The 27263-nt window shown below is 43.3% G+C and overlaps 1 protein-coding gene across 4 annotated transcripts in view; it reads right to left on the reverse strand.

Annotated features, from left to right (window-relative positions):
• Positions 1-27263, reverse strand: part of LOC126298679 (b(0,+)-type amino acid transporter 1) — a 634347-nt gene that overhangs the window by 36815 nt on the left and 570269 nt on the right. For all 4 annotated transcript variants that reach the window (XM_049990114.1, XM_049990113.1, XM_049990115.1 and 1 more), the window contains exons 8-10: positions 25718-25821; positions 21779-21875; positions 11028-11177 (exon numbers count right to left, since the gene is read on the reverse strand). In XM_049990114.1, coding sequence (XP_049846071.1) covers positions 11028-11177; positions 21779-21875; positions 25718-25821 — 351 coding nt within the window. The remainder of the gene's footprint in view (positions 1-11027; positions 11178-21778; positions 21876-25717; positions 25822-27263) is intronic.

The following is a 27263-nucleotide window of genomic DNA, read 5'->3' on the forward strand; positions in this document are numbered from 1 at the left end:
TTTTTATATTTTACCCTCTTTTATTAATCTTAACTCTTGAAATAAAAGTTCTTCATGCTTCAAATGGATAAAGAAACAAAAGTCCCTACTTTGGGATTAGGGTATTCTTTCTGGTTCAGCAAAGACCATCAACACTCCAAGAGCGTCTTCGGTTCTCGTTGAATTTCAGTTTGCATTCGTCGTGAATGCAGAACAAGAGAAATAATTACAAACTTCCTGAACCGCTTAACGTATGTTGTTCCTCACCTTTATCGCAAGCTCCAATGTTGTTGTTGTAAATAAGACTGGAAGTCTGATATTTCTGGAGACAATGATTATCGAGTAGTGGGTAAAATAAGCCACATACCGAATATACGACTGGTGTGTGATTCCTGGGAACAAGTTCCAGTTCAACTGGCAAATAACACTCAAATCTTTGGTGATGTTGCACGTTCTGGTTAAGTAAAGCCAGTTTCTTCCTCGTTTATGTCCAAATTGCATTCTGGTCAGAACAAATGAATCTGTGTGTGAGGGCATTCTGTAAGTGATACTTCCCACAGGTTGTGTCTGGTGTCAGACTGATGTAACTTCTCTGTAGTTGGAACTTTCCCGTAGATTAAATCCAACTAAGTGAATCTTTGATCTCATGACAGGAGATTTTGATGAACATTCCGCCAAATCCTGCTCCAGTCTGTCGATAAGTAATTCCTGTAAAGTGAGTGTACTAATGAGTGCTGCAACTCATTGAGACAATGGGCTTGTCCCCACTAGTAAATGTGGGATGGGACCGATATGATGTCACCTGCGTTCTTGGCCTATGCAGCCTCATGCTAGGAGCATATAAGACCCAGCAAGTGTTTCCTAGGGAACTGTGACGCCTGCAAGCTATAGGGCGCTACATTTACATCTATATACAGACTTCGCAAAACATCATACGGCTCATGGCGGAGGGTACATTGAATCTCTGCTACTCCTTTCCTTTTGTGGTGTGCGTACTGTAAGACCTTCGGTACACACACCATCAGATTATTTGACTTGTGCCGGCCGCAGGGGTCTCGCGGTTCTAGGCGCGCAGTCCGTAACCGTGCGACTGCTACGGTCGCAGGTTCGAATCCTGCCTCGGGCATGGATGTGTGTGATGTCCTTAGGTTACTTAGGTTTAAGTAGTTCTAAGTTCTAGGGGACTAATGAACACAGCAGTTGAGTCCCATAGTGCTCAGAGCCATATGAACCACTTTTATTTGACTTGTCGCTCTATGTGAATGTCAGCAATATGTCTCGTGGTCTTATCGTGACGTGTTTATCTTCTGCCGTTAGGTCAGATGATAGAAATGCCACTTGCATGCTTAGAGTAGCAGATTGACGGTGACCAACATTAAACAGAACTTGATTAATTTTCACACACATTTATTAGAATAATAAAAAGCATAGGTGTTACTTAACTTGATACTGGATGCTGTTTACAATTGACAATCTGAAGTTCCTTTGGTCTTGGTACGTTAATCTTAATTTCACATATCTCTGATACTTCACAAAGGGTCTATTCATTTATCTTCATGGCTATGAACAGGAATATGGTAATCTTATTAGGCGCAGACTGAAACTTGACTACAGACCAATTCAGACTGACTAATCTGAGGTCTGTACACTTGTTATAATACCTCGAGCATTCAGGTATCACGGCGCGAGAGTGATCCGCGAGGAGAAAAGGTTCTATGTTAGCACCAATCTCATTGGCTGCGTGACATATTACTACGCGGATCATCGGAAGCAGAATTTGGTCTGTCTCTAAGGCAGCGCCATCTCGTAGTGCAGAGACGGATGGACACTGCACCTGCGTTGTTGTGCTTAGCGGGGGGCGCTCTAGTGGGAAAGTTGTGCACGCACTGACTACGTGGAACTATGTACACAACACCTTTCCTTTCCTGTTCTAATCGCAAATGGAGAGACGGAAGAACATTTGCCTATATGCTTGGGTACGAGCCCTGATTTCTCTTATATTGTAGTCTTCACGAGATTCACGTCAAAAGTATCTCGGTGGCAGCAGAATCATTCTACAGTCTTTTGCAAACGCCGGTTATCTGAACTACACTCCTGGAAATTGAAATAAGAACACCGTGAATTCATTGTCCCAAGAAGGGGAAACTTTATTGACACATTCCTGGGGTCAGATACATCACATGATCACACTGACAGAACCACAGGCACATAGACACAGGCAACAGAGCATGCACAATGTCGGCACTAGTACAGTGTATATCCACCTTTCGCAGCAATGCAGGCTGCTATTCTCCCATGGAGACGATCGTAGAGATGCTGGATGTAGTCCTGTGGAACGGCTTGCCATGCCAATTCCACCTGGTGCCTCAGTTGGACCAGCGTTCGTGCTGGACGTACAGACTGCGTGAGACGACGCTTCATCCAGTCCCAAACATGCTCAATGGGGGACAGATCCAGAGATCTTGCTGGCCAGGGTAGTTGACTTACACCTTCTAGAGCACGTTAGGTGGCACGGGATACATGCGGACGTGCATTGTCCTGTTGGAATTGCAAGTTCCCTTGCCGGTCTCGGAATGGTAGAACGATGGGTTCGATGACGGTTTGGATGTACCGTGCACTATTCAGTGTCCCCTCGACGATCACCAGAGGTGTACGGCCAGTGTAGGAGATCGCTCCCCACACCATGATGCCGGGTGTTGGCCCTGTGTGCCTCGGTCGTATGCAGTCCTGATTGTGGCGCTCACCTGCACGGCGCCAAACACGCATACGACCATCATTGGCACCAAGGCAGAAGCGACTCTCATCGCTGAAGACGACACGTCTCCATTCGTCCCTCCATTCACGCCTGTCGCGACAGCACTGGAGGCGGGCTGCATGATGTTGGGGCGTGAGTGGAAGACGGCCTAACGGTGTGCGGGACCGTAGCCCAGCTTCATGGAGACGGTTGCGAATGGTCCTCGCCGATACCCCAGGAGCAACAGTGTCCCTAATTTGCTGGGAAGTGGCGGTGCTGTCCCCTACGGCACTGCGTAGGATCCTACGGTCTTGGCGTGCATCCGTGCGTCGCTGCGGTCCGGTCCCAGGTCGACGGGCACGTGCACCTTCCGCCGACCACTGGCGACAACATCGATGTACTGTTGAGCAATTCGGCGGTACGTCCACCCGGCCTCCCGCATGCCCACTATACGCCCTCGCTCAAAGTCCGTCAACTGCACATACGGTTCACGTCCACGCTGTCGCGGCATGCTACCAGTGTTATAGACTGCGATGGAGCTCCGTATGCCACGGTAAACTGGCTGACACTGACGGCGGCGGTGCACAAATGCTGCGCAGCTATCGCCATTCGACGGCCAACACCGCGGTTCCTGGTGTGTCCGCTGTGCCGTGCGTGTGTTCATTGCTTGTACAGTCCTCTCGCAGTGTCCGGAGCAAGTATGGTGGGTCTGACACACCGGTGTCAATGTGTTCTTTTTTCCACTTCCAGGAGTGTATGTCAATAAGGTTTCACGAAGTGGACGTCTTCTTCTCACAAGAGATTCTATTTGTCACGGAACATTTCCGTAATACTCACATGTGATTGAACCTGCATATAAGAAATCTGGCAGCACGCGCCTGAATTGCTTCGATGTGTTCCTTTAATTCGACCTCGTGGGGATCCGAGACACTAAGCGGTACTCGAGAATGAGTCGCATAAGTGTTCTGCATGCGTTCTCTTTTACAGATTAGCTGTACTTACCTGGAATTCTCCTAATAACACCAAGTCGACCAGTCGCTTGCCCTACAATCGACCTTATGTTATCTTGCATTTCATGTCACTTTGCAATGTTACACCTAGATATTTAATCGACGTGACTGTGTTAAATAGGACATCATGAATACTCGTTTCAAACATTACGTGGTTGTTTTTCTACTAGGCTCTTCAGTCCGGAACCGCGCTGCTGGTACGGTCGCAGGTTCGAATCCAGCCTCGGGCATGGATGTGTGTGATGTCCTTAGGTTAGTTAGGTTTAAGTAGTTCTAAGTCTAGGGGACTGATGACCCCAGATGTTAAGTCCCATAGTGCTTAAAGCCAATTGAACCATTTTTGTTTTTCTACTCACGTGCATTAGCTTACATTTTTCCATGTTTGTAACAAGTTGCCATTCACCATACAAAATAGAAATTTTGTCCAAGTCATCCTATAGTCACTCAGCGACGGCACTTACTCATATAGCACAGCGGCATCAGCGAACGAGAACCGAACCCTTGATCCGTGTCTGGACCCATGGCCAGTTTTAGGAAAACTGATGCAAGTCGTCGTCTTCACGGCAATCCCATGAACAAAACTTACCACTAACACCCTCTCTGCAGAGAGATAGCATGACGTACTACGTAGTACTAGATGTTTGAGCCCTGCGCTCTCAGTTGCTACTGGAATGTTTAATGTGTCTATCTCATCCTTTGCGACGATTTAATTGAGTGGTTAGAAAACTGAACGCAAATTCGGGTGACACGGGCTTCATATCCTATCTGGCCATATGTAGGATTTCTGTGGCTTCCCTAAAGCTTGCACCGCCATTGTGTCCTGTTGATATCTTTGTAAGATCACGGTGGTTTGCCTGCCACATCCTTGAGCACGAAGCAGTTACTGTCCTCCACGAATTAGTTGCCGACAGGACGTTCAACCTTTATCATCATTCCTTCCTACAATATCCTTTTCCGAAGAGGTACCATTATTTGCCGTACCATAGAACTGCGATTTATAGTCCTTCTGTTGCGCAAGTGTTTTAACCTGGCACGGTTTGTCGTAGTGTTCCCAGGTAAAGTAACATGCCGTAACGCAACAGGCAGATTCATACGAATAATAAGTAGTGTTTGATAATCGCTCTCGGATTGGTCCATATTCGAGACGAGTCGACGACAATTTGTTGCTTTTATCCGATTTCTGGCTCACCAACGTGCTTCGCAACCTGAAACCTCTGCACTGTACTTCCGTCTAGCTTTAGTGCTGCTACACTGATGCAGTTTTATCACTCAGAGCTCGAATGACGTAACCCACTATAATAGCCCATCGAAATGGACGGCCACTATAGCAGACAAAAACGTACCGTCTGTAATGACTTTCGCGCCCAACGGACACGAAATTCGAAGACCAGGTCTCGCAAAAGGAACGTACCATACAAAAGCCGGAGACTTTTTTTTTCCGTTTTCAGATGTTTTACACGGCGAGATGAATTTCTGGCAGCAGCATCAAGTTTCAGATGAATATGACAAATGGCGCAGGGCTCGGCTTTTATTTCTCTGTTTGCGAGAGTGGTGACTGTGGGTCGCAGTCGACAGGTGTTCCATCCCCTTTCCTTATCTCCGCACCATTCTTTCCGTCCTACAAATTTTCCACATTAATTAATCACTCTCAATTAATTTCTGAAGCATTTATGTGGCCGCTTTCGGCGGTTCGGAGCAATTACGAATGTAAGCTATTCAGTCAGAAGGAAAGGAAACAATCAGACACCAAGTCTGAGTTTCTTTGGTTGTTGGCCCACCTTTTAAAAATTTACAAGGACGTCCCGAGAATGTTATGGCGCATGATTATTTAATGAAAAAACGGTGATATTATAAAAATTTAATTTGTTACTCGCACGAAATGATAAGAATTGTAAAAATTAGAGAACGTAATTTTTTAGTTTTTCACCAACTTATTTGTAATAATACGAAAAACGCGATATCTCTCAAAATTCTGTGGTCTGTCATAATAACCGCTGTTCAGATGTGGTACTCGATTTTATTCAGTGTAAAATAAAAATATCTGTAGGCTACTTAATTTGACTGAAACGTGTAATGCTGTGCCAATTTGACTCTGTCTACTGATGACTCATCTACATACACCACCCGCAGCTGTGTAATGCTGTGCCAATTTGACACTGTCTACTGATGACTCATCTACATACACCACCCGCAGCTCTGGATTGATAAAAATGTAAATGTCGTGTGACCAGAGCCTCCCATCGGGTAGACCGTTCCCGGGTGCAAGGTTTTCGATTTGACGCCACTTCAGCGACTTGCGCGTCGATGGGGATGAAATGATGATGATTAGGACCCAGCCAAGAATCGAACCTGGGCCCTTAGGATGGACATTCTGTCACGCTGACTACTTTTTTTTCTTTTTAAATTCGTTTCGTCTGGTCTGGGCGGAAGTCACATGACATCAGTTCAAGTTGATCGTTGATTCCTTCACTCAGTTTTTTATTACAGAGGACAATCGGCCCTCTGACTGAACACGCTGAGCTACCGTGCCGCACCACTCAGCTACCGGGGGTGGACTCTGGATTGATATACTACGTGATGAAAAGTATCTGCTCAGCTATTAGCGGGCACTGATATGGACTGTGTCCATCCTTCGCCTTTACGACTGCTTCAGCTCTGTTGGGGACACTCTGAGTGAGTTGTCAGAATGTCCGTGGAAGAATGTCAGTCAACTCTTCCTCGAGAGGCGGAATCAGAGAAAGTGCTGGTGTCAGTGGCTGGGGTCTGGAGCGAAGTCGACGTTTTCACTCATACCAAAGCTATTTTACTGGGCTCAGGTCAGGACTTCGGGCAGCCCACTCCACTTGAGGAATGTTGTTGTTCACAAACCAGCGACTCACAGGTGCTAGTTTACGACAGCGTGCATTGCCATGCTGATACAGTCATCGTCTCAGAACTGTTCCTCTACCGTACGTAGTAAACAATGCTGTAAAACGTATTCGTATCTTCCTGCATTTAGTGTTCTCAAGTGCAATAAGAGGGCGACACCCTAACCACGGAAAACAGCCTCATATCGCAAGACCACCTCCTCCGTACTCCACTATTTCCACTAAACATGAAGGGAGGTAACGTTTTCCAGGCTTTTGCCAAACTCAAACCCTTCCGCAAGATTGTCACATGCTATAGCGTGATTTATCACTCCAAATTTTGTGTCGTCCGAGAGTGAGGTCCCATGTTAAAACTGGTAGCTCACGACGGAGCCACAAGCTAAAGCCGTCGGCACACAGACCGTGCTGTCGAACGTTAACGTTGAGCGTGCCAAGTTCAACGTGCTGCTGAACGCTCAGGAACGATGCGACTTGTGCATACGCCTCGTGGGCCCCAACGTGGTTTACGCGCAACGCACACCAGCGGCTGTTGAGGGATGTTTCTAGTTCCTAAATCACACAGTTTACTCAACGTTTACCCACGTTAGCTCTATTAAAACGCATATTTACTCCATCGTCCACGAAAAGGAAAGTACCATGTCCAATCAATAAGGACACAGGCTTATAAAAGTTCCATTACAAACAGTGCGGTACAAATTTGGAATACTTCTTCGCATAAGATAAACATTATTTCATGATTTCCACATATTAGTAAAACCCCAAGGTCAGTATTACGTGATCACTGTTCCTACCCAGTAGCAGAATCTTTGCAACATGTGAATTACGAAGCGTAAAAGAAAAATGAGGAAAATATCTTTATACAAGTAGCGCAAGCTGTCCTGTAGATTAAGTGAATCGAAGAAAGTCACCCCTCAAAAAAAGGTCGTCTTATATTTACATAACATCAAATATTACAACATATAATTATATTAAACTAATAATAAAGTATTAGAACCCAATAAAAACGCGAATGTTAGGAAAAAGAATTTGGAAGTGTTAAGACACGAACCATCGCCCCAACAAAAACTGATTGCCGAACAAATACGCCCCTCATTGCACTTTTTTTTCTTCCTTCATTTTATTCGTTGTTGATTGTTGGGTTTGGCCGTTGCGGACGTCACATGACATCGGTTAAAGTTAGTCAACTCAGTGTTTTATTACAGAGGCCAATCAGCTCTCTGACCGAACACACTTTCTTTTTTTTTCTTTTTTATCAATCTCATATTGTTCGTTGTATCTGATCGGGGTGGACGTCGCAAGACACCCATTTTCAGTTCGTCGTTGATCCATTAACTCAGTTTTTTTTATTACAGAGGGCAGCCAACCCCCTGACCGAACACGCTGAGTTACCGTGCCTTCAAACGCTGAGCTATCGTGCCGTCAGACTAAACCAAACATCACACTCCATGTACTTAAACATATTATCATACCCCTTGCTAAAAACGTTAATCGTAGATAATTATGTTACTAATTGAAATTTAATTATAACAAATTGTACCAAGAACAATAAGTTTTGGGTGGATATTCAGCATGTCGCTGCCTTCAAATAGCCTACTCTCGTAATACGCAATTTACAATAATTCTTTTGCCACGAATATGATGTTTCTCATTATTTTATTGGAACGAATCACACAACTAACAACGGGTTGTCCAGTGATTCTCAATTTGCTGGTGCTCAGAAACGGCATATATACATGTAGGCTTGAAATGAATGCCAATGTGGCGCCTCACAACTCTGTACTGAAGGGACACGGCGTGCGTGTGACGTAGGTGGCGTTGTGCCATCTCATTGGTCAACGCTCAAACGCACGCTCAGAATATCTGACATGCCAGATATTGCTCTGCACTTTCGGAAAGACTCCCGAACGTGCTATTCCACGCTCTGACGTACGGTCCGTGTGCTGACGGCTTAAGGACAATCGCTGCTAGACGCAGTCACGAACGAGAGACGTCAACGAAGACGCGTCTTAAAGATATTCGGTACGGCGCCTCTGCTAGAAGTCTACTTACGCCAGGGCGGAGTGCCGCTCAGCCGCACTCCTCAATATCCCCTCTGATAGCAGCCTCATCGTAGTTCATATCCAGGAAAGAGCTAGTATCAGTAGTCAGAACTGTATACCGAAGTTCATAGCTGTCATTCAGTACAAAACAAAAACTGTTGCGAGGCTGCACTACAGTATTATTCAGTGCAAGAACAATTACTATTGTGTTCTGTGATTGTAAATGTATATCGCCCCTCATATGGACATGGATTTCTGCTAAAGATAAGTATTCGGTATTAAAGCCTATTCTACATATGCTGTAGCCTCCACTCGACCTCCTCCAGAAGTCACAGCTATTGAACTGTTGTCTAGGCTTGCTGCGACATACACTACTGGCCATTAAAATTGCTACATCACGAAGATGACGTGCTACAGACGCGAAATTTAACCGACAGGAAGAAGATGCTGTGATATGCATTTGATTAGCTTTTCAGAGCATTCACACAAGGTTGGCGCCGGTGGCGACACCTACAACGTGCTGACATGAGGAAAGTTTCCAACCGATTTCTCATACACAAACAGCAGTTGACCGACGTTGCCTGGTGAAACGTTGTTGTGATGCATCGTGTAAGGAGAAGAAATGCGTACCATCACGTTTCCGAATTTGATAAACGTCGGATTGTAGCCTATCGCGATTGCCGTTTATCGTACCGCGACATTGCTGCTCGCGTTGGTCGAGATCCAATGACTGTTAGCTCAATATGGAATCGGTGGGTTCAGGAGGGTAATAAGGAACACCGTGCTGGATCCCGACGGCCTCGTGTCACTAGCAGTCGAGATGACAGACATCTTATCCGTGTGGCTGTAACGGATCGTGCAGCCACCTCTCGATCCCTGAGTCAACAGATGGGGACGTTTGAAAGACAACAAACGTCTGCACGAACAGTTCGACGACGTTTGTAGCAGCATGGACTATCAACTCGGAGACCATGGCTGCGGTTACCCTTCACGCTACATCACAGACAAGAGCGCCTGCGATGGTGCACGCAACGACGAACCTGGGTGCATGAATGGCAAAACGTCATTTTTTCAGATGATTCCAGGTTCTGTTTACAGCATCATGATGGTCGCATCCGTGTTTGGCTACATCGCGGTGAACGCACATCGGGAGCGTGTATTCGTCATCGCCATACTGGCGTATCACCCGGCGTGATGGTATGGGGTGCCATTGGTTACACGTCTCGGTCACCTCTTGTTCGCATTGACGGCACTTTGAACAGTGGACGTTACATTTCAGATGTGTTACGACCTGTGGCTCTACCTTTCATTCGATCCCTGCGAAACCCTACATTTCAGCAGGATAATGCACGACCGAATGTTGCACGTCCTGTACGGGCCTTTCTGGATACAGAAAATGTTCGACTTCTGCCCTGGCTAGCACAGTCTCCAGATCTCTCGCCAACTGAAAACGTCTGGTCAATGGTGGTCGAGCAACTGGCTCGTCACAATACGCCAGTCACTACTCTTGATGAACTGTGGTATCGTGTTGAAGCTGTATGGGCAACTGTACCTGTACACGCCATCCGACCTCTGTTTGACTCAATGCCCAGGCGTATCAAGGTCGTTATTAGGGCAAGAGGTGGTTGTTCTGGTTACTGATTTCTCAGGATCTCTGCACCAAAATTGCGCGAAAATGTAATCACATGTCAGTTCTAGTGTAATATATTTTTCCAATGAATACCCGTTTATCATCTGCATTTCTTCTTGGTGTAGCAATTTTAATGACCAGTAGTGTAGTTTCTCCTGCTCGCAGTACATTATGTTTTCACACCATTATTCACCTGTAGGAATGGCTCTTTTGTACAATGAAAACACTGTGGATAAGCTCGCGTAAGGGTAAATATTTAATCAACATATCCCAAGAAATGAAAAAATAAACAAAAACGATTATCATTTTGGTAGACTTCTATGCAGGTGTTGTAACATTTCCCATTGCCATCAGTGTATGTCTACATAGAGTAATAATGATCGTATATGTTTAACGAACGAATAAAGATGAGGCAGAACACAAGTTCGCATTGGAAATGGTCTGGAAAAAATGTCTGCTGCGCCATTTTCTAAGAAACCATCCCGACATTCTCAATGATTTATTTAGTGAAACAACAGAAAACCTGAATCTGAATAACCTGACGAGCACTCGAACGCCGCTCTCGCAGAATGCGATTGCTTTGCTTTAATCATTGCGCCAGCTCTTTCGATTACTCGTGTGTAAAGAACAGTGCAATAATTCTCAACAGGAATCAACGAGGAAAAATGGAAAAAAGAAGCACTCGACATGAGGCAGTGGTTATTCTTGCAATAAAGGGAACGGACGGAATTTTTAAAACAACGTTTGTAAAACAAAATGGAGACAGACCTTGTAGGGCCGTGGCGCATTTGGTTTGGTTCTCCGCATTACTAGCAGAGCCAGCATTGAGCCACCGTAGAATATCCAAGCTGTGAAGCTGAAGAAATCTATCAACGAGTCGATGTTCCCCGCTGCGACCATTGCGATGGCAATCAGTGACTGCAACAAAAAAGAAACTATGTTAGAAAAAATATTTTTTAAGATAGTAGATTACGTGGGTCGGTATCAGACGAGGACTGCGTCCAGGAGCCCAGAAGACTGCGAAGGTTTCTGAAACAAGACAATCAGCATTGTTGTCACTTTCCTCTCGCTGATATCTGAAAAGCCGAAAGAGGTAACAGTGCAAAACATGATAATTTCAGAAAATGAGCTACTCCTCCGAGGGCTACACCTATCCTAAAATTTTCAATATAATCCCAGGTCAATGTGTCTGAAACGCTGAATTTTTGCTGTGATTGCTCTTACCAATAGTAGTTGAACTGTTTCTTATGAGTAAGCGTTAGTCAAGGGTTGTACTAAAAGGCTCAACACTATCTGAAATACCACAATATTAATTGTCTAATTTCGATGTCACTAAATTAATTTATTCCTAAAGTTAACAACAAACGACTACTTCATAGGAAAAACAAGCAACAGTCATTACGTACCCTTAGCAACAAACTGGACTATCGAACAAAATAGATAGTTCGAAATTATTGTTGAAGCCGGTGGTCGATTTGGCTTGTTAGACGCACATGATAGCGAAACGCAGATATTAATTCATGTCTCCCAAGGTGAGATCTCAACCCCTAGTCTCAAAAAATATGCGGGAGGTACTAGACATGATTCAAAGGACTGCTTTCAGCTTATTTCTTTGGCGTGAGTTCCGTGACTAAGGATATCTGTTTCAGATTCTGATATCCGCACATTCGAGTCTTTTGGTCATGACCATGACGTAGACGCTATGGGAATAGTTAAGTAGCGCCCTTAACTACATACCTGCCTGCCTGCAGGGAATTTCGCAACACCGTGGTGGAGCACACATACGACGAACACGACTTGTGTTCCAATCGGGAGAATGAGTAGCCGAGGAAAATGCTGGAGAACCTAAGTCATCCTGTACTAGCTACTGTGTGGCATTTAAAGGCACCTCACACTTAACAGTGTTGTGATGGAAAGTCTTATCTGACTTGGCGAAAATAATCAACATATATTTACATTTGTTGTAACAATCAACAACTAGCTGCACGAAAGAAATTTTATTCTGTTACCGGTTTCAGGCACACAGCGTCTTTCTTCAGAAGACTATAATTATCACCTTATCAGCGAACGTGAATAAACAGATGTATGAAGCATATTACTGTAGTTCCTTATAGTAGATTTGTACAGGCGCTATGATCCACATGGCACCAGTAATACGTTGCACACAACTGATTATTTCTGACACTCGCTAATAATGCGATAGTTATAATCTTCTGAAAAAGGGCACTAGGCGCCTGAAACTTGGATAAAATGATATATTTACATGACCTGAACGGATGGATTTGTAACCAGATGGGTCTAGAGCGCAACGAATCTACACCTCAGGCTATTCCGCAGTGATCTTGTGAAACTCGGCTCGCTCTGTTCAGCCAGGAGGCTCAGAAGGAAGCGCCCTGGTTGATGTCCTGTTCTCTGACTACGGAAAGGAATTCCATGCGGTCTTATATTGTACGTTAATGAAAAAAAACATGCTTATGCACTACTGGACAATCTTTGTGGATTTAAGACTATGAACTTATTAGAACTCAACTCTTCATTTTTAACGGGGAGAAATCTTCTGACGTGAAAGCAGCTTCCTGTGTACCCCAAGAGAGGGTTTAGGATCTTGCTGTCCATTGTACACTGGCTGGACAAAAATTTGCAAACACGAAAAACACAACACATTACCACGCATAATACGGCGTAGGAAACGAAATGGCATTAAAAACTGCTTCCAGTCGTTTGGGAATCGATAAATACAGGTCCTGTATGGTTTTCAAGGGAACCTTATAACACACTTCCTGCAAAACAGTTGTCTGTTGGGGGAACGATGATAAGGTGGATAGTGAAGACTCACCTTTCTGTTCAAAGTATACCACAAAGCCTCAATAATATTGAGATATTTTGACTGTGGTGGTCAGGGGAGATGCGACAATTCATCGTGGTGCTCACAAAACCAGTCGCGGACGAAGCGAACTCTGTGAACAACGGCCTTGTCGTCTCCGAGCATCTCAGTTGGGGAAAGAACATCGTACCATATGATGGACATAATCAGTCGAAATGATCACGTAATAGTTGCAGTAGTGCAGCCCTTCAGAGTAACTATGGGGCCCATGGAATACAACGATGTGGCTACCGACCATCACCGAATCCCTGCCAAGTTTCAGTCTTGGGACTTAAACTCGGTCAGAAGTTGTAAACAGTGAGAGACAAGACTCATGCGACCAAATGACCTTCTTCCATTGCTCCACGGTCCAGGTTTTATGGCTTCGGCACCACGTTTTCTCGTTACGGGCGTTTGCATCACGGGTGAATGGCTTTGTAATGCCAGCTCACTCTACGATTCCCTGCTTAGTGAAGGCCCCTTCGTGTTGTTTTGGTACTGACAGGGTTCGTGACTGCGACGTCCAGTTCTGCATTGACTTTTTCAGCTGTCGTCCTCTTTTTATTATTAACAATTCTCTTCAATGACCGTCACGCAACACACACTTTCGTCCGCGTTGTGACTTAACGGATGTTGCTTTTCCGCTTTCCCTGTATGTGATACAAATCTTCGATACACCCAACACTTGGGCTACCTTCGTTTCGGAAGTATCCATGAAACGAACACTAACAAATTGCTCACGTTCGAATGCACGTGTTTTCGGCATAATATACCCGCAAATGCACAGAACACTGTTCTGAGCCGGGCGGAGTGGCCGAGCGCTTCTAGTCGCTACAATCTGGAACCGTGCGACCGCTACGGCCGCAGGTTCGAATCCTGCTTCGGGCATGGATGTGTGTGATGTTCTAAGGTTAGTTAGGTTTAAGTAGTTCTACGTTCTAGGGGACTGATGACCTCAGAAGTTGAGTCCCATAGTGCTCAGAGCCATTCGAACCATTTTGAACCACTGTTCGGAGCACAACTGGCGGTTGCAACATATTGATCCATTGCACAGGTGCTGTGCGTGGTCAAATACAAGGTAACAGCGCAACCTGCGGGTGTGGCTAGGCTCTACTTTTATATTCAAGCATACATTTCTCGCGGTTTTTCCAGACTTTTGTCGAAACCCTGTATACAAAAATGACGTGTTGGGCAACGTCGCAAGTTCCATTAGGCTGTTGGTAGATGACACTGTCGCAGCGCCAGAAACCTGCAGTGAAATGAAGGAACATCTATAGAGGATCGACGTACGGTTCAATGACAGGCAGGAGACCGCTGCATAAATAAATGTAACGCGAATAAATAAGCGGAAAGACCCATAAATTTTTATTGCGCGATTTGCAATAACTTGCTAGACACAATAACAAGATGTCTAGAAGTAAGGAATAATACATGTCAGACAGAGTCATTCGCAGAATCCTAAATAATTTTGATTCTCCTACGAATGTGTTAGCTAATAAAATCCTTCGTGTTGTTTTATTTATTTATTTATTTATTTTTTTTTTTTTGATGAAGTAAAGTAGGTTAGGGTTTAACGTCCCGTCGCCGACGAGGCAATTGGAAACGGAGCCAAGATAGGATTGGGGAAGTAAATCAGTCGTGCCATTTTCAAAGGAATTATCCCAGCATTTGCCTTAAGCAAATTAGGGAAATCACGGGAAACGTAGTGTAAGTCGTGGACGAGCGACCGTAATGTGCCAATGTTGTTTTGTCACAAATCGCAGTGGGGCAACCAACATCTGTAAATCAAATGTTCAAGACATTCACCAGAATGTATTGAAGAAGAGAAAAGTGCGTGACAAGTTTGTCTTGTAGACTTTGTCTTCCGAACAGAAAGTAGTGGATCCCTGTCTCAACTTGATTGAAATGCGAAATGCCGACAATTCCGTTCTGGAAACAAATCATCAGTGGCGACGAGATTTGGTGATATCAATATGAACCTATCATGGCAGAAATTTGCATGGAGGGTCAATGCTCTGCAAGACAATCGACATTCAATCCAGTGTGAGTTGCGAGTTGAACAACGTCGCAAAGAAGAGCGTTTTTGACGTTTTACATGGTTGTATGAACGTTCTGTGCGTAGTATTCAAATGGGGGGAGAGTGTGTAGAACACCTGAAGCATTAAAAACACCTTCTTAACGTTTCTGTGTTTCTTATTAATCCAGTCTCGAAACTTTTTGAACTGACAGAGTATGCTACAGTATCTCATGAAACATAACGTAACCTGTGAGATACACGTTATTGGTATCACACCTATGTGACGTTTTCAATAATGCCGTTCGACTGTGTTTTCGCCTGTACCATGCTGAGTTATTATAATGTTTCAGTGCACAATTCGGTCCACTACAGATGTGAGGTTAGTTTACCGTGCGTCAGACATCAGATGAGGTGTGTTTGAAGATGGCTGCGTCGATAAGAACGCTACAGATTGATTTCCACATCGTCGCACAACTGAGAAAAGGCACTGTGCTCTCGCCGAGACCTGAAATAAATGTTCGATTGCTGATAATCGGGACAGGATTTTTTGATAATTTTCATTCGTGGAATTCTGAGAAACTCTGTGACACTGCTAACCAGTAACAATAGAAACAGTGTAGCCCTGCGTAATTTCAATATTTTTTTCCAATGTCAACCGTCTGCCACATCATGGAGGGAGTAAGTGAAATAGACCGTGGAATTCTTAGCGACAGCCTCTTGTAGGAATGTGGGGAATTATGTAGCATAATTATGTTAGGATTCTGGTTCTAGCACGGTCGCTATGCTTGAGGAGGGACCTCATATAAGAAGACATGAAATACGCGTGGAGCGGTATCTGCAACGAAAATACGTGAGGAGACCGAATGTACGCCGGCTTCAACAATAGCTCTCGAACCAACAGAGTCTTAGAACATTACAGATAAATTAGTGTTTTCTTACATGTCAGTTACATACATTTGTTTAGTAACACAAAAGCGTCAGTGTAGTGATTACACTCGTTCAGGGTCACTTAGTGAGGTATGAAGCTGGAAAATAGGGACATTATCTGCTAAAATCGAAGTGAATGGCCCATAGTTTTACCTCTGACAGCTTTTCGTCTACGTGAATACCTGACACTTATTGTCATATTTGTGTAGTTATTTAATGAAAAGTTTATTATTTTCCCAGTAACTTTATTTAAACGTTGATTGCAAGTGCTATTAAGAAACAGTACTAATTTAAAAGTGGTCAATGGCATATGTTAAAGGGCGCCACAACTGAAAAGATAACCAAAAGACGCTTCTGTCAGGAAGGCATAAAGAATTGTTTAAACAACTTTTAATGACAATTCTTTTCTTTTAATGTGAGTACACTTGGCCAAGAATACTAGCTTATTTATGAACAAACCTTTACTTATAGTTATTGTGAATGATCTGAGTGTGACCGAATATTTATAACAATTCTTTATTTAAATATTGTTGCAATATATTAGTTTATGCTGGGAAGTGGTCAAGATGAGTCAAATCATGTTTGTAGAGCTTAACAACGATGTGTTTTCTATGGGGTGACCTTCAGCCAATGAAAAAGCAGACAATAGTGGGACACTGCAGAAGACAAGTGGAGACTGAAACATTTCGAGTGAAGATCTTAAGGGAGCAATTGGAGCACTTTACGCTGAGTTCTTGAAGGCAGATCTGCCTGCAGTAACATGCATGGTTCGGTTGTATAGGTGACTGATTCTGGGCAGTGAACGGCTGCTATCATACTGTGACTTGTGAAGGGACTTCATATTACGAGAGGTCTGAAAGTGCTCCAATGTAGGACTCTAACTTTTTCCGTTTATATTACGGATCTGAGGATGAACGATGAGTTACTATTCTTTGTATGGTGCGTGTTAATATGTGAATCATCATGTTAAACTCTGAACTTTTTACAGCTGGCGAATATTTCGTGTACTGTGATCATGAAATGTTCTTAGTTTTTGCGAGTCTTTGATGACTATTTAGTTTGAGGATTCTGCTACCATTCTCACAACGCTCTCAACATAGCTTTATTGCTTTTGATAAGGGTATTTTCTGTTGGTATTTTAACTGAATACCGTAGGACCACTTCCCGTGTATTTGAGATGTCTTCTTTTGAGTAAACATTATTCAAAATAACTCTCTGTCATTTACATCAATTACGGACGTTACAGTGGAACTCTTTTAATAAATTATCCATTTAACTTAATTTTGTATTTATCTGTATTTCATTAACTCGCAATTCTAGGCAATCCATAGATTATTCGGCTGCAGTATCACAGCTACAGGTTATTATTTCCAGTGAATTAGCTATGGGGCATGAAAGCAGATGTGCATGACTCGACACTGACCACATTGAGTTACTCTTTTTAAACAGAGCTCTGCATAGCCCAAGTACCTAAAGTAAGAATAACGGGAGGTAATCACGGAACTAATTTGCTCGTATGGGATGCTGTTTAGAAGAGCAGCTACACTTTCAGCAACCATTTGGTATCATCACTCTCACGTACCCTGAGAAGCACTTTGTGCTGAAATTTTGGAGGCAAGTGGGAGGACTATATTGATTCAGACAATACGCAGATATCTCCACACGATCAGTTTAGCCTCTAAGCTTCCGTTATGGACGAAGTTACAACCGTTCCTCCTAGCACTGTGATGCATGAAGAAGTGAAAAAGGAATGGAATTTAGATCAGTGGCACACGGTAGTCTTCGCTGACGAGTGAAGAATTTCTCTAAAGCCTTACGATCGTTGTAGAAGAGTGTGGAGGCGGACAGGTGACAATGCACTTCTCAGGCATTCAGTCCCGCTGGTTCAGCAGTGAGGTAGGCGGGTCAGTTATGTTTTAGACTGGTTTCAAGTAAGACTGTCGGATGCCTCTCACCACTAACAAGGGAAATTTGGGAACTGTGCAATATCGGACGAGAATCTTGCACCTTATTGTCCAATCCTACTGTCAACAATTTGGTGATGGGTTTGTCTTTCAAGACGATTCTGAATGAGTATACTTGTACCCATAAATTTGCAATGGTCTGCTGCATCGTCTATCAAGAACCCATTGACTGAGCTTGGGACCAGCTAAAGCTTGTAGCGATCGGATGACCTCAGAAGACCCACCGTCTACACAGCAACGTCTCGACCATATTGTGAACAGAATGCTAAGGAGGACCCAGGCACGTTGCAGTGTACGGGGGCGGGTGGGGGGGGGGGGGCGGGGGAGGAGCAATATGTTACTGAATGTTACACAGCAGCAGATTTTGATTTCACACATGTGCAAGCGTGTGCCCTTTCGGAAATAGTGCCTTTAGTTTGTTTACTGTGTTGTTTTCATTTTGCAGTAAAGTTTTTCATTGTAATTAGTCTTATTCTTTCATTCCCTGTCTCCCTCGTAACTAACCCTACACAGATGTGTAAAGATGCAAAACTACGAGGGTTGGAATTTAAATAGTGGCAACTTTTTATTTACAGCTCTTACAAAACAGATACGTGTTTCAAAGTTTCACTGACGTTCAAAGTAGTCATCAGCATTGTGTATAACCCGTTGCCAGCGATTTGGACGTCGTAGGCTACTCTTAGCGGTGCCAGTTGTGTTGACAGTTCGAGCGGCGCAATCTATTGCCCGACGAATTTTTAGCAATTCTGAAGCGAATGCCGTGAAGTGTTTCCTTCAGTTTAGGAATCGAGTTTAACTCACGAGGGCTTAAGTCAAGGGAGTGCACTAGGTGGTATAGCGCTTAGCAGTCCCATCAATCAAACAAATCAGTAACAGCTTGCACTGTACGTGCTTGAGCATTGTCCTGCAAAACGATGATCAGGTCCTGCAGAAAGTGCCATCACATCTGTCTCTATGCTGTTCATTTTTGGAAAACAACCTACGACCAGCTTAGAGACAGAAGTGATGACACTTTCTGCAGGACCTGGCCATCATTTTGCCGGACAATGCTCAAGCACGTACAGTGCAAGCTGTTACTGATTTGTTTGACTGATGGGGCTGCTAATTGCTATACCATCTACTACACTCTCCTGACTTAAGCCCTCGTGAATTCAGTTACCTTTCTAAACTGAAGGAAACACTTCACGGCATTCGCTTCTGAACTGCTACAAATAAGTCAGGCAATAGACCGCGCCGCTTCAACTGTCAACACAACTGGCACTGCTAAGAGTATCCTGCGACTTTCACATCGCTGGCATCGGGTTATACACAATGCTGGTCATTACTTTGAAATACGTATGTATTTTGTACGAGCTGTAAATAAATAGTTGCCACTATTAAAGTTCCAACCTTCGTATTTTTAATGGGGTACAGCAGCCAGCCACAAATTGGCTTTAGGATACTTTATTAAAAATATATGATTACCATTTTCGATTTTATACAATTTGTCATCAGGCGGCTTTCATGATTTCGTCAAAACATATGATGCATTGGTTTACTGGTGGGTTGTCATGAAATCTTCGTCTGGAGCATTTGCATTCACAGTTTTCTTCCAGCGAATTATATTGGTAATTTGGTTTGTATTTCCACAATCGCATACTTCGACTTGCATTATTAAACACTTTCGGTTGGTCACAAAACGAATTTCTAACGCGCACCACATGTTTAGACTCACGTACAACATTTGTATTTGTGCTGTCATAGATCGATACCACCTCACTGGCTTCCCGCAGTTGCTAATGGCAATGCAAGTTTCCCTCAGATGCCGACAGCGGCTGTAAGGGATCCGACGAATCCAATGGAGCACACCCACTGAGCCACACCTCCAGAATATATGATGGTAGGCGGCAGCCACACAGCCCATTTGCAATGAGGCGTGGCCCAGTCACAACGGAGTCGCCATGGAGATGCACACCAGTCGTGGCCCTTCACTATCACTCGTGCGTTAGTTAAGAGAGCCTCGCCGTACGATGATCTTGTTGTTTTTATATTAGCTAGACTTGGATGTATTTGTACACTTGGAGGAAGCTACAAGGTAAGTAAAGCTTGTTCGCTAATCACGTCTGCTTTCTCATTACACGTCAAACACAACACCATCAAATCACTGGGTAACCAGTAAATGGAGATCAATAGCTCCATAAAACCCTCTCTTCAAACATCCATGGTCACTCTCTTGAGAGTTAAATGATATATTTCGTGTCCACCGTGAAAGCTGTGAATCCTTCTAACACCCATTTCATTTCCATGGAATTTTGTTTTATTAGGAAGTATTTAACTCATGTTCCTGACGTTCACGAGTGTCTCGTTTGATTTTCTGAGAAACATTTAGAAAACGTAGACTCCTACAGTAGCAGGTCTAAAGGTAGTTTGCCGTTCTTGTAATTTGTGGGATTTTATTAACGGAAGTAACACATAAATCAAGGAGACACATTTGGACGGTTGGCTGGATGAAACTGGGAGCTGAGCTGCCTAAAGTGAGCCAAGTTAGACAACACTTGTCGCAGTCATTGTAGCCACAAGCTTACGATGAGCTTGTCGGTTACTGGACTGACCTGAATAGGTGAGGGACTACTCGTCTCGAGCGAATGCTGAATCTAAAACGCATATTTGATAAAAAAAAATACATAAACACTTTTACAGGTCTTATAAGCAAGTTATAGTCTTACGCTAAAGCAAAAAAAGGGTAAAAAGCAGGTAGGGTCCCGCAACTGCATCCACTGCGTCTTCTCATGGTACTACAGAAAAGAATACTTTAGTTCCAGGATTACATATCTGATCTATATATTAAAACTCTTATATTTTAACAGAAGTAAGTTGTACCCAGTTCCAGGCAATACTTACCTGACGATGATCGCACTCCTTTGGACTCTCACTAATTTTGGTTTCCATGGCTCTTCATCCAGTAATTTTCTCCAATACTTCCTAACGGTCAGCATGCTTCTTCCTCTGCTGGCTGAGAGACAAATTAATGCCCATATTCCTTAAAACACGGTTGTCAAAGAACAGGTCACATTTATCGCGGGAATATCGAGCCTTACCACAGAGTACCTGCATGTGAAGGTATTGTCCAGAGGGCTTTGTGAATTTTCGAGTAAGACGGCAAACTACAACGGAACCCATTTTAAATACTGGATGTCACCTCTCCACTGGTTGCCTATTAGCAATGAGGTGTCGGTAATATTTTCGCATGAAAACCATCTCACCATAGCTGTACTTAAAAATTAATAGAAGTTGGACGAACTGCGAGAAACATACCGAAAATGGGAACTATGTAGGAGAATAGCACTGACTGCAGTACAGTTTTTGCTTGTGAATGACACGACATGTACGTAGTTCTCTAGACTGTTTACGCAGTAACATGACATGATTTACACGGACATTAACTTTCCAGTCCTACGTTTTTCCCCCTCTCCTTTTTTGCCCTAGAAAAATCTGATATTTCCAGAATTCCTCGAGAGAATGCTTTAGTGCTACCGACAACTGCAGTCTATAGCATGTCGCGAAAATTAAAATACAAACATAACAGGTGAAGAATTTGACTGGCATAACGTCTACAGTTTTTCGTGGACTCGAGGGTAGATTCTTTTAAGTGCACTCGTTTGTGGAAAGTCTGACTACTGATTCTTTTAACAACCTTTCGGACGTTGTAGTTCGCAACACTGAGGTTTCAGCTAGGAGTAAAAACATGTGCAATAGTTTTTGTACTTACATGGAATATGAGGCTGGGAGCCGGTGTTAACTTGGTCACGTGCACGTAAGACAAAATGCTGAACAAGTGTCCTTCCCTGCTGGCCGCGAAACACAGCCTAGACAAGCATCAGATCATAACTTGTAAGCAAAAGAAAACTTACTTGTATTTTAACATCACAGATAGTGCAGCAAATTTTTCAAGATTATTATTAACATTTTGCTGAAAATAAATCTTTGCCTAGTGCAAAGCCAGAAAAGAGTTACAGCAGCGAGAATACAGATTTCACTTTCAGATTTAATAGAAATAAAAAAAATAATCAGCTCCGTCAACGATGCTGCACAAGCTCCTCCGTTTTCAGTGGAACCACGCTCTGAGGCAACAGAGAAAAACAGTTCTTGCAAAAACACGTAGGTGGCTTGTCCGAGAAGCTAACAGCAGTTTTAAGAAAGGATAGTAACGGTAATGCACAAGACGTAAAAATGGAAGACACTACTTGGTTGAAAACTAACTTTTGAGCTTTATGTGTGCAGGATAAGGAAAGCTTCGGTAGGAAGAATGCCGGTTCAGTCTGAGCGACCGCTACACGTCAGTCACACGTCTAACTGTTATACAGGAAACTTGGTGAAAAGCAAAAGTATTAGAGTTTTATCACTTCGTAATGACTAAAGCTGCAAATAAGACAGCTGAATCTGTCTGCTGTACATCCTTCTCTACACGAACAGAAAGATTATTATATGCAAATATTGTCCTTCTGGCAAGAGAATGAATAGTGCGACCGTATTATCAGAGTGGCGATGTCGAAATAAAGTGAATTAGGAGCTGTAAGAGAGAGCACTACAAAACTTGCACGAAAATAAAGTAAAACAACTTGAGACGTAGAAACTGAATGTATAAAAAGAGAAAAAAAATCGATCCCCGGCATCTCTAAAATATAATCCAGAATCGAAAGCAATTAATTAATTCACAATTAAAAAGTAAATATTAAGCTTAATCACTATAGATATGTTCTCAAGGCAATAATACTCAACTTTTTCTTTTAGGATATTTGCTGAAGAAGCAAAGAGGCTACTGCAGAATGAATGTGCAGAGATCTCTGTCGATGGGTCTGTAGTAGTTTGTTACATGTATCTAGCTCTTTTAACGTTGGTGAAGTGAGCGGCGATAACACTCACGTAACTGAAAACGAAAATGAAGAGGCACTGCATGCAGAAGTATAGAGCTCCGAACATCGTTTGAGAGACTACTCGTCCATGCGTATGGTGGCTGATAACATTTCCGCAAGTCTCATTCGCTCAACAGAGGTAAGAGTTCATCCTGATAACTCACCATGCAGTAGGTGTAACCGCAGCTAAGGACCTCTACCGCGTTTCACTTAATATTCAAAGCCAGTTGCTTAGTTTCTCGCATTAATATACGCAGATTATATTGTGTGACCTAAATGGGCTGCTGTTAACTGTTTTGCAAGAATCGTGTAACGTCCTGCACTATAAATCCGAACGAAAAACTTACACTGTTTTTCCATAGTAGCTAAAATTTTGCATAGCGTGGTACTTTCATTTAACAGAAGACTATTCAGCTGCTTTTTTCTTATACCATGATGTTCATTATTTTGACAGTGACGAGACCTTCACTAAAGGGGAATGACAAAAGCAATTACAAATGGTGTGCGGAAATTTCCGTTAAGACTTCTATGACTTGTAGAGGAGAATGAGTACGTAATATTTTGAATAGGAACCCATATCCGGAAATGTACCGTTTCCGTTCAGATATGTCACGCGTCCACGTCTGCTGAGGTAAATAGAAAAGTCTCAGAGGTGCTTGTCTGGTACACCATAGGATAGACAGGGTGATGTGCACTACGTTAGATGGTCAGCTGATGTCACTTAACATCTACCTTGCTGCGAGACCCCTGTAGAGATAGAGGAAGGTCTGCCGGCGTGGGTTCTGGCCGCAGTACTAGAAACTGAAGAGGCACCAGATGGGATGGAGAGTGTGTACCAGAACATTCTTGGTACGTACAACGCGTGTAACAACGTTGGTGGCCGACACATCGAGTCGCTGTTGTAATGCATCAGTACTGTCCTGTGCGTACAGTATGGTGGGCTCTTTTTAGTTTTGGCATAATGAAACACTTAATGTTTAAGTGTCAATACAAACAAATGTGGTTAAGTGATAAACGGATGTTTCGTGGTGTTTTCTTTCGAACTGGTACCTAGTAATTACAACGAGTGACGCCTAATTCAGTTCCTCAAGCAGAACTGGATGAGTTACACATCTGAATCCAAACAGTCGTAGAACGAAAACAGTACATTTCCGAAGATGGGTTCATATTGAGAATTTATGAACTCACTCCCCTCTACAAGCCCTAGAAGTTTGCAACGGGAACTTCCGAACTTCCTGTGTGATCCACTTACCAAGTTTTCCAGTTTAGTAGATGATGAATCACGCCAACAATTAAGTTGAAGCTACTTTTTCGGGTAAAAAGTCCTGTACGAATCCGATCTAGTGTCGCGAACTGACGCTAGCTATAAAACTAATAAGAAATGTTTGTTGATTGCGTCGCAGACCCTTGTTAGAGGGAACTCTGACTCGTGTTCGGAAAGACTATCGGGCTTCTTGCTTTGGCGTTTGTGTGTGTAATATTCCTGGAGATCGCCTATCCTATTTATCAAGAAGATGAGGCTGTTCCTATGATCACAAAATTCGTTTTCATCTACGAAGGATATTCTGAAAACACGGATATAAAACCTACAAGAGCATTTTTATTTTGCATTACCGTATAGTACGCTTAAGATGTGAATTTATTTGTTTTTAATAGGAGTACACGTGCACTTCAGTGTACTCCTTGGACCTGATAATTATGTTCTTATTTCAGATATAAGAATAACGGATACTGACTCTATTTAAAAAGTGTAGACAATGTGGCAATGTGAAACGATCGCATACAAAAAAATGTGTACGTAACGCAAAATAGTATCTGGCGCATTCAGTAATCTTTGCTACCGTCTAAAATGTGGCGGAACTGATTAATCACTGGGATTTGTTGTATTCCAGGATTTCATTGATGCCTAGAGAAAAAAAACCAATGCGGCTAGTGTCCACTGAGTGACGAAATGAGCTTCTTTTAATCCATAAACAAAGAATAAGCGCTTCGTGATTACATTTTTATTCATATTTTCTCTCTCTGTGTCAATAATGAGTTTACAGGTTTTTACACAAAGATGCCATTGTGACGCAAGATGAAACTGTGATCTTGTATTATGATTGTCTAAGAAAAGCGCAATCAAAGTAAAATGATTTTTCTAGGAAATTTCAGGTTTTTGCTTTCATTGCTCTCTAACAACCGCCTACTTCAAACGGTTAAGTTTATTCGCTCACGTGATGTAGTGTTGCATCGGAGCTGTAATAAGGGAACATACATAATGATTATTCTTCTTCTTCCTCCAACTTCTCTCGTCAGATTGTGAAATATTATAATTACCATTTTATGTTACAAAGCGAGCCAAATGTACAGTGTACGTTGCACTGTATCGTGTCGTAAAGTAGGTCTCGATCCTCGAACATTTCTTTTGGCATGTTATAAATATACTTTTTGCATCCCAGTGACGCAGATTCCGACCGACTCAATAGCACGGAACAGTTTCTCGAAGTTTATCGACTGTATGTTTGAGCTAGGCACTAAAAACTTCAGTTTATGCCACGGTAGAACACAGAACATGGAAAAGATTTTCACATTACGTGGAGAAAATCAGAGATGAAACCTTCGGAGAAATATTTTGCCCCGCGAGGTCTGACAATCTTACGTCACTTATTCCCGAATATTCGTCTGCCGCGTTGCGAGAAGCCCGATAGTCTTCATCTGAAGAGAAAATCTGTGTTGCAAAGACTCAGCTGTACTTCTGCAGCCCTCGATTGCGTGGTGAGCTCTGATGGAGATGAAATTGAGGCGCAACTCACCTGCCAGCTGCAAAGAGCGTCCCATTGGCAGAGCCGAAGGTTGACACGGCGACTGCGAGCGGCATGAGCCAAGCCATCGGGCCCAGAATGCGGTTGCCGAACAGCTGAAACCAGACGAGCACTTCTTTACAACTCAATCATACGTTGTGGGTAAAAGTTTCTAAATTACATAACATGCATTAAATGATGACCAAAGGAGACACAACCTCAATAGGTGCTGATCTGGTCGTAAAGTGCAAATCTTAGAAATTTGGGTTGCAGTAATTGAGAGTAAATGTAAGTAATCGAATTCTTATACTGAATGGATTATCGCTGATTCGATACGACGAGCAATCTGGATTTGACTTTCAGTCGGTTTTCTATACGTATCTGCCCAAATGCTTGGGCGTATCCTCGGGTACATTCACTACTGGCCATTAAAATGCTACACCAAAAAGAAATGCAGATGATAAACGGGTATTCATTGGACAAATATATTATACTAGATCTGACATTTTCACGCAATTTTGGTGCATAAATTATGAGAAATCAGTACCCAGAACAACCACCTCTGGCCGTAATAACGGGCTTGATACTCCTGGGCATTGAGTCAAACAGAGCTTGGATGGCGTGTACAGCCCATGCAGCTTCAACACGATACCACAGTTCATCAAGAGTTGTGATTGGCGTATTGTGACGAGCCAGTTGCTCGGCCACCATTGACCACAGACGTTTTCAGTTGCTGAGAGACGGCACTTTGAACAGTGGACGTTACATTTCAGATGTGTTACGACCCGTGGCTCTACCCTTCATTCGATCTCTGCGAAACCCTACATTTCAGCAGGATAATGCACTATCGCATATTGCAGGTGCTGTACGGGTCTTTCTGGATACAGAAAATGTTTGAGTGCTGCCCTGGCCAGAACGTTCTCCAGATTTCCCACCAACTGAAAATGTCTGGACAATGGTGGTCGAGCAACTGGCTCGTCACAATACGCCAGTCACTGCTCTTGATGAACTGTGGTATCGTGTTGAAGCTTCATGGGCAGCTTTACCTGTACACGCCATCCCAGCTCTGTTTGAGTCAATGGCCAGGTGTATCAAGGCCGTTATACGCCCAGGGTCTATGCACCCAAATTGCGTGAAAATGTAATCACATGTCAGATCTAGTATAATATATTTGTCCAATGAATACCCGTTTATCATCTGCATTTCTTCTTGGTGTAGCAAGTGAAGACTCTCTGTATTTCAACAAGGCCAAATTGTTGGAGGAAGCGTGTATGGAAGGATATCTTTGGAGTATCGGTAGCAGTAGTCTCCAAGGTGACAAGGGCAGTCAAAATTAGTAGAAGAATGCCAGGGAAAAGTACTAGTAGACCGAAACTAGTTAAAAAAGTCTCTGAGCACTATGGAACTTAACATCTGAGGTCATCAGTCCCCTAGAACTTAGAACTACTTAAACCTAACTATCCTAAGGACATCACACACATCCATGCCCGAGACAGGAGTCGAAACTGCGACCGTAGCGGTCGCGCGGTTCCAGACTGAAGCACCTAGAACCGCCCGG

This window comes from Schistocerca gregaria, chromosome X, assembly GCF_023897955.1.
Source record: "Schistocerca gregaria isolate iqSchGreg1 chromosome X, iqSchGreg1.2, whole genome shotgun sequence".
Classification (NCBI taxonomy): Eukaryota; Metazoa; Arthropoda; class Insecta; order Orthoptera; family Acrididae; genus Schistocerca; species Schistocerca gregaria.